Source organism: Raphanus sativus, chromosome 2 (genome assembly GCF_000801105.2).
Source record: "Raphanus sativus cultivar WK10039 chromosome 2, ASM80110v3, whole genome shotgun sequence".
Classification (NCBI taxonomy): Eukaryota; Viridiplantae; Streptophyta; class Magnoliopsida; order Brassicales; family Brassicaceae; genus Raphanus; species Raphanus sativus.
Genome location: NC_079512.1, coordinates 22993086 through 23001927, shown reverse-complemented (window position 1 = coordinate 23001927; position 8842 = coordinate 22993086). Strand labels below are relative to the sequence as shown.

The following is an 8842-nucleotide window of genomic DNA, read 5'->3' as shown; positions in this document are numbered from 1 at the left end:
CCCTTTTTCTTATTAAGAACACTAAGTTATTACTTGCTCTATTAACTCTACCAAACTTTGCCATTACACCAACAGAGGAAAGCAAACTACCAGATACATATTTAAACAAAATTTCATTTTGTCTTGTATCATTCTGTGATACCCACTGTCTGGTTTGTTCAGCTTAGTGCTAATATAACTCATCAATTAAGTTCTTCCATTCACTCATAAACGTCACATGTTTATATCTTAATCTTTTCACTTGCTAGACAGCCATGTTTGTTGCTTCCACCTCTAGTGAAGAATTCGTCGGTTTGATCATTGAGGATCCTCGAATTTGTTGGATACCTTTTTTTTTTCTGAAGGGACCATCCTATTTGTTTGATTTTTGGTTCATATATTTAAAATGTTGCATTTAAGAAGAAAAAATACATGCATTAGTTAGAAAAAAGCAGTGAACCTTATGTTTACTTAATAAATTTCTTATATATGTTGCATTTATGCGCACATACACGTACAATTACAATAAAGGAAAAGTATATTGAACTTACAAACTACACTGTAAAAACTAGTTTTAATTTATTATGTTGTTTTGATCAAAAAAAAAAATTATTATGTTGCATGTAGTTGAGATGTCCATTTGTTGGTATAACGTAACTCTGTAAAAAAAATTAATATAACGTTGGTGACCCGTTGAACATTTAAGATATACCAACTCTCTCTCTCTCTCTCTCAAATATATGAGCAGCAAGATTTTGAGACAAATGTTTGCCAAGTACTAAAAGGCATTTAGTAGGGAACACCAGACCAGTGATCCTTTAATGGAGAAAATGATCCAGCAAATAAACTTTTAAATATGGAAGAAGATATGGTGTATAACATATAAATACATATTTTAATAGATTAAATGCATGCAATAAAAAAAAATTGAAAGTTAAATATATGCTATTTAAATGGAAGCAAACGTCACAAATCCGACATTACAAACAACAATACGTAAAACTAAAAATAGATATAAACAAATATAAGAATGAAAGTTAACACATAACATAAAAAATAATTTATAATTGAACAGAAAATAAGTAAATATTGAGCAAAAAATAAGCAAATAAAATAAACTTACAAATCAAAATAAATTGAAAACTACACTTGTATTGTATAGACCACCAAAATGATGTATCACATTAATCTCTTTTTTTTTTGAAGAACGAAACAATTTCTCCGTTGCCGGGACTCGAACCCGGGTCTCTCGGGTGAGAGCCGAGTATCCTGACCAGCTAGACTACAACGGATTTCACATTAATCTCAATCTTCATCTTTTTGATAAAAAGATAACAATGACTAGTTTATGATGTTTATGAAAATGCCTTTGATAATGTGTATTTCCATGATTCTTATTGGCCAATGCTCCATAATAAGTTTTCCTTAGATTATTCACAATACTCTTAACATTCAGTACCTTAATTATTATCTTTAAATGAAACATCATCTCCTCCTAATTCATTTCACACATTCGAATTTTATAATTTATTATGATTTTTAAAAAACTTCAATAATATATCTCACTATTTTATTTTATATACTTGATTTCCTTTATGTTTTATTCTTATGGTTATATATTATTAAAAGAGCTATGGTGATTTATTTCAAAAAATATTGAAAACCATGTTTATATATCTAAAGTATGTAAATTAATCTCTATCTATAGTGTATAAAATGATATGTTTGTATATATAAAATTTAAAATTAAATTAAATTTACTATAGAAAAATAGTTTTAAATAATAAAGGTGAAAAAATCTAAAACTTTGAACAACCAATAATAACATAACATATGGTATTGGTGGTTCCAATTTTGTTTATTCAACATGTGGAAAGATTTTAACTATGTTTAATTTATCTAATTATATACATTTTTCAATGCTTTTATTGTAATGCTTTAATTACTGTTTATTCAAAAAATGTATCAATTACTGATTTTTTATTAAACAAATTCACTGTAGGTAGTTTTTTTTTTCAAAATCGAGACCATATATTTAGACCATTCTAATTTATTTAAATATTTTTTCTATATTGTAGTGTCTTCCCGAACTCATGCTCCCTTTCCATATCCCCTCTTTGTTTAGCTTCTTCTGCCGCTTCAAGGTACTGCTTTTTCTTCTCGGCTACCTCCGCACGCATGCTAGTCACCCTTGCGAAGTTGCTGTAGTTCAGATTGTCCTGGTAGTTGCTTACTTTCACTCCAAAGTTGTGAGCACTAGCTGTTCGACCATACTTGAACAGTTTGGTGAAATCTGGGCGGACTGGAGATTGCCTCTTAAACATCGGTATGTCCGGACGTGGATTACCAGCTAGAATTGCCTTCTGGTACTTGGCCAACAAAGAGGCGAATGTGGTACGACTCCACCATCAGCTTGTTTATTCAGAGACACCAGCCCAAATATGATATTATTGGTTAGGAAGACTTGCGCAAGTTACATGAGAAGCCAGAGGTGATACAAATGCAGAGGAAGCTACTCATCTAGTGTTTATTGCATAACAATAGTAATTTTTTATACTTTTCACCTAACTCTCGAAAATAAAATATAGATTACGGATATTTTAAGTTATAGTGTACAATAATTGTACGTTTGTGCTCTTTTATAAAGAATTAATTTATCTTTGGTTCGTCAAATTTAACGCCAATATACTTTTTTAATAACCATCTGGTTGAATTCACTTTTTAATTAATTGTTGATTATGTTGTAAAGCTGATTATTGAATTGCATTGTGGAATTGGCTTTATATAGTTAAATATATAGCCTGATATTAATCTAATTTGTGCAGTTCACAAATATTATATATGTGTATTTTCTCCATCTGTAATTTTTTCATATTCATTTTATATATGTTTAATTTTTTAGTTTGGTTGTATAATTAGCATTAGCTGTTAGTAAAATCATACTAATTGGAACACAATTTCGCCATGCCATTCTATGCATTGTATTGTTATGAATAGTTGGATATCTTGGAAAAAGTTGATGAATATGTTAGAGTTTGTAATTTGGTTAATGCTAAAGTTTTTGTAGGAAAAAAATGATGTATCGCATTAGTCTCAATCTTCATCATTTTTGATAAAAAAAGATAACAATGACTAGTTTATGATGTTTATGAAAGTGCCTTCTGATGATGTGTATTTACAAGATTCTAACAAATGTTCCATAATAAGTTTTCCTTAAATTATCCACAATACTCTTAATATTCAGTACCTTAATTTTTATCTTTAAATGGTAAATCATCTCCTCTTCTATCTCACAAACATTCAAATTTTATAATTTATCATGATTTTCTCACTATTTGTATTTTATATACTTGTTTTCCTTTATGTTTTATTTTTATGGTTATATATTATTAAAATAGCTATTTTTATTTATTTCAAGAAAATATTGGAAAACATTTTTATATGTAAAGTATGTAAGTTAATCTCTATATATAGTGTATAAATGATATATTTGTATATATAGATTTTAAAACTAATTTACTATAGAAAAATATTTTTAAATAATAAAGGTGAAAAAGAAATCTAAAATTTTGGACAACCAATAATAATATAACATGTGGTATTGATTGGTCCCAGTTTTGTTTATTCAACATGTTTAAAGATTTAACTATGTCTAATCTATCTAATTGTATAATTTATTCAATGCTTATATTATAATTATTCAATTACTGTTTATTCAAAAAAATGCAATTACTGATTTTTTATTAAACAAATTCACTGTAAGTAGTCTTTTTTTTTTCAAAATCAAGACCATATATTTAGACCATTCTAATTTATTTAAATATTCTTTCTATATTGTAGTGGAATTTATTGTAGGGTTTTTCTTTAAATTTTAAATTTCCTTAAATATTGAATATAAATAGAGTAAGGCTATTTCATTTCCTAAGCATAAAAGAAAATATTAATATCTATTTTGAAGAAAATATAGACGGAACTGAAGTATAATTACCTCGAGATACTATTATAAAAACATAAATGAATTGAAAATATTCTTAGACCTATCATAAAAAATGATCTTGAGTTGGTTCATAAACTACTTATTCACTTCAAAAGTTTTATAATATATGCAATTTTATTTTTCTCTGAATTAGTGTATATTGAGGTTTGACTCGTTTTTAATATACTCTTTATTTTGAATTCTTAAAAAATTTAAATAACTTTGTTTTTCTCTTTGTTAAAAATTTCCTCTTATATTCTTTATTTAGTACGACGAGGTTGCATATATTTATATTAATTTCAATGGGTAGATATATTTAGAGTATTTCTAACCCAAAACTTCATTTTAAGGGGAACAAAACCTCAAATAAGAATTTGAAGGTTGATTGTTCCAGCCATGAATCCTTAAAATTTTTTAAAAATTTATCTATTTGCATTATACTCCTTGATATTAACAAAAAATATTAATAATGATAAATTATGTATAAGATACCAAATTACTCAAGTAAGATATATAATATTTAAATGTTTATGTAATTTGTTTTTTTAATTTATGTTAAGTTTGTTTAATGTATTTTTATTTTGTGTGAGATTTATTTAATGTATTTTCTATTTGTGTAAGTTTTATTTTAATGTTATGTAATATTTATTCTATTTTATTTTATTTGGATGTACTTAAGTTATTTTAAATAAAGTTAGTAATTGTATTTGTGAAAGAAAATAAATATAAGGAATAAAAAAGATGAATAGTAGTTTTGAAATTTTGAATAGTGATAAAGTTGAGGATTTAAGGTTGGATTAGAATAGAATGACAAAAATCTGGTAATCTGAGGATATGAGGTTCGGTCGAAAATGTTATTATACCAAATTGGCTGCGGATAAAACTCAGCGTTTCAAAGTGGCCTATGTTAAAAGGATAAAAATGTAAATTAAAGCAGCTTTATCTTCAAGAAGTAAGTGGCGCTTCAAAAAGCTCAGTCACTCGCTCGCTCTTTCCTTCTTCAATCTCTAAGAAAGAGAGTCAGCGAGAATGGAGCTTTGCGTTATCAGCTCGACGACGACGATTAATCCTTTTCATTCTTGTCGTCTTGGTTCTTCTCGTCGTCCCTTCCAATCCGATAGCTTGCTCCTCTCTCGTGATGGTTGCTCATTCAACGGCAGGCTTCTGAAGAAACCAATCAAGAAGCCCTTGGAGCTATCCTGCGCCGCCAAGAAAATTGGCGGCGGTGGAGTAGCCCGGCGAGAAGCGGCTTCAACCAAGGCGCCTCCGGCGGTTGAACCAAGCGTAAAGGACGACAAGCTCCCCGCTGAACTTCAGGTTACTGAGACTAAAGCCCCCAATTCAAGTGTAAGAGACAGACTTCGAGTTTTATGTTTTTATGTATGTCATTGAGTTTTGTCTGAGTTTTTTTTGGGATGTAATGTTTCAATTTTGTAGGTGAAACTGAGTGTGGAAGTTCCAGCTATTGTCTGTGAAGATTGTTACCAGAGAGTCCTGACCGAGTTCATGAAAATGGCAAAGGTAAAATGTCTGAATCAAGACTAGAACTAAAGCCAGTTCCATGTAATGATATGATTGTTGTTATGAATGAAACTAAGGTTCCTGGGTTCCGTCCTGGAAAGAGAGTTCCAGAGAATATCATTGTTGGTTTCGTTGGGAGGCCATACGTTTTGAGAGCTACTGTTGAATCTATTCTGAAAAGAACACTTCCTCACGCCATGGAGTCGGTAAGTAACTCTTTTATTTATTTACTTCTCGATTTATGTTTAGTTTCCTTAGGTGTTTTGATGTTTGGCTTTGTATTAGGTGACTGGAAAGGCTTTAAAAGACTCTATACAGATAGTAAGCACCTTTCCGGAGATGGAGAAGGCTTATTCTCAGCTCAAGACTCTTAGGTTATGCAAAGAATCTGATACCCACAGTGTAAGCATTAATGTTTGGTATGCTAACTAAACTCTACATGTTTTGTCTCTTGTTCCTCTCAGTTACGAGGTGGTTGTTGATGTGGTGCCTGAGCTGAAATGGAGTACTGAGAATGGGTATAAAGATATGAAGGTCGTTGTTGAACTAGGAGATGAGATAGACGCAAAGAAAGCTTCCGAAAGACAACTAAGACAGAAGTACAAGTCCCTTGGTGCTTTGAAGATTGTCACTGACCGAGGTCTACAGGTGTAACTGAATGCATAAATTCACATGTCCTTATATTACTACTTGTTTATGAATCTTGTTTCCTTTAGTTCATGGTTAACACTGCAAGTATATGATATGGTTGCTACAAAATCTCACTCATTGCGTGCAGGTGGGAGATCTTGCAGTCATTGATATATCTGCTACAACCATAGACGAGGAAGGGACAACTGGTGAATCCATTCCAGATGCTGAAAGCAAAGGTTCAACAGAGCCATATCTCTTACTCCATTGAGACCTGTCTTTACCGTTTTTGCAAATGAATGCTGAGAGGTGTGGTGATGTTGTGCACAGGTTTTCATTTTGACACAGAAGAAGGGAACAGATTGCTTCCTGGATTCCTTGATTCTATCTTAGGAATCCGAGCTGGCGAGTCAAAGTCATTCTCGCTTGTGTTTCCTGAATCATGGAAGCAAGAAAGTCTCCGTGGTCAGCGTGCTCAGTTCACTGTGAGTTCTTCTTCATATATACAAGACATGGAAGATATCATACGTGGATAAGCTAAACCTTTGTCTGTTTTCTTCAGGTGGACTGTAAGGAACTATTCTACAGAGATTTACCAACTTTAGATGATTCACTTGCTGATAAATTGCTACCTGGATGCACCACTTTGAAAGAGGTAATGAAACAGGAGGAGTTAAGTTTCAACAAGTTTTCCACAAAAAAATAATGGTCGTCTTCTCTCACTGTAACTCTCTAATGAAACAGGTTGAAGAAACTCTGACTAAAAGATGCCAAGAGATGGAGGAGGAAGCCAAGGAGCAAGCAACAGACAACGCCATCCTTGAACAAATACGAAATGTCATTCATTTCCTTCCATAAAGCTTTTTTGAAGCAGTAACATTGTTGATCTGTGTGATTGAAAACATTGTCCTTTGCTTCTTGTTTTTTAGATGGTTGAAGTAGAGATTCCTCAATCTTTATTTGAGGAACAAGGAAGACAGTTTTATGGAGCTAGGCTTCTAGAGATTCAGGCAAGCGTTTCTCATGACTCTTGTTTGATTTCTATCTCTTTACTCTGTTATTGCTGTCACTCAGATTCTTAAGTGTTCAATGACATGGTGCTATAGGGAAACATGAAGCTCACAGAAGAACAATTGGCTTCTCTTTCAAGTCAAAAATCAGTAAATGAGTTTCTAGAAACTCAAAGAGAGAGCATTACTAACATTATCAAGCAGAATCTGGCTGTTGGAGATATCTTCAAGCGCGAAAACTTAGAGGTACTTTTTGTATATGCTTATTGTCTTGTTCGCTCACTAAGAGGGAGGAACACATCAAAGGTTAATAACAAAACATTATTGACAAAAAAACTTGAATGCAGTTCTCAACAGATGAACTAGTTAAAGAAGTGGAGAACTCGGTCACAGAATTCAAGAAACATAAACAAGAGTACGATGAGGAACGTGTGAAAGATCAGGTTAATGCTCTCTTGAATAAGTATTTATCATTTCCTTTGAACTATATAAGATAACTGAAAGAGAGAGAGTGTTCTGGTTGAATTGGTGGTTTAGGTACAAGAGATTTTGGAAGGAGCAAAAGTGCTGGAGTGGTTGAAAGAACGAGCTGAAATTCAATACATTACTACTAGTTGATTAGCACAGCTATTTTATGTATGATCGGCATGTTCTGTTTGTTTTTTCACGAGCATTTTTCTTTGGAATCCTCCTAAATGAGAGAAACGGTTATAATTTGACTAGTTGAAAGATTTTTCATTTTTAATTATTTTAATCAAATTTAAAATAAAATGTAAGTTTAGAACTAATTAATATCATATATCAAATTATTTAAATGATATTACAGATATTAAATTTATGGTAATTAATTGTCAAATTATATAAAGTATAATAATGTTTGATTAATTCAATTTATATATATATATATATATATATATATATATATATAAAATAATTAATATAATACAATTTGTAGAAATTGATATAATAATTTCATATTCCTATATAGAACATTATATTCGTATATAAAGTATTATAATAATTACTAAAGTCTAATAATGTTTATATATATTTTATAAGTCATTTATTGATTGAAATCCCATTTCGCACAGATTCAGCAAAGGCACACTCTTTGTCTATCTCAACATCTTCAGAACAGATCTCATCTCCACTCATTGACTCAGCTTTAACCATCAAATATTAATTAATTGCATCCAAAACAATTTCATTCAAGATAAGACACACACACAAGACACAAACAGATATTATTTTAAATTAAAAACACACACAGACACTACTACTAAGGACACAAAGATGCTAGCTTAAGACACACGTAACATACTATTTGGATGCTTAGACACACATAACACACACAAGACATTCTACTTGGAGGTTGATCCTGATCCACTGGCACCACTGTCGTCATCAGTCTCCTCACATGCCCAAGAGTTGGGGGCGTTGTCAGATTCGGATTGGTAGTTCGGAAACTTGGTGATTTTTCTCTGCTTCCAATCAATGTAACCAGAACACATTTTTACTTCCTTACCCAAACGCAGCTCCATCACCCCTGCTATCTCTGCATTCTCTCTGAGCACACGCTCTCTCTCCGTATCCCCTCTTCCTTTAGCTTCTTCTGCCTCACGAAGGAGCTCATTTCTCCACGTGACTACTTCCGCAAGCATGCCTCTCATCCTTCCCAAGCAATTGGACAGATTATATTGAACTGAATATGTGAGAAATTTGATTT

At 31.5% G+C, this 8842-nt stretch overlaps 1 protein-coding gene and 1 non-coding gene across 2 annotated transcripts; one reads left to right on the top strand and one right to left on the bottom strand.

The window, feature by feature from the left end:
* Positions 1-1198: 1198 nt before the first annotated feature.
* Positions 1199-1271, bottom strand: TRNAE-CUC (transfer RNA glutamic acid (anticodon CUC)). Its single transcript has one exon. It is a non-coding gene; the product is annotated as a tRNA-Glu (tRNA).
* Positions 1272-4910: 3639 nt separating this feature from the next.
* Positions 4911-7861, top strand: LOC108822110 (trigger factor-like protein TIG, Chloroplastic). Its single transcript, XM_018595133.2, has 13 exons — positions 4911-5302; positions 5393-5476; positions 5554-5682; positions 5762-5850; positions 5941-6124; positions 6255-6345; positions 6437-6591; positions 6669-6761; positions 6851-6943; positions 7036-7116; positions 7213-7362; positions 7464-7559; positions 7654-7861. The coding sequence occupies exons 1-13, from the start codon at positions 4985-4987 to the stop codon at positions 7732-7734; spliced, it is 1644 nt and encodes a 547-aa protein (XP_018450635.1). The 5' UTR covers positions 4911-4984; the 3' UTR covers positions 7735-7861.
* The last annotated feature ends 981 nt before the right edge of the window (positions 7862-8842 follow it).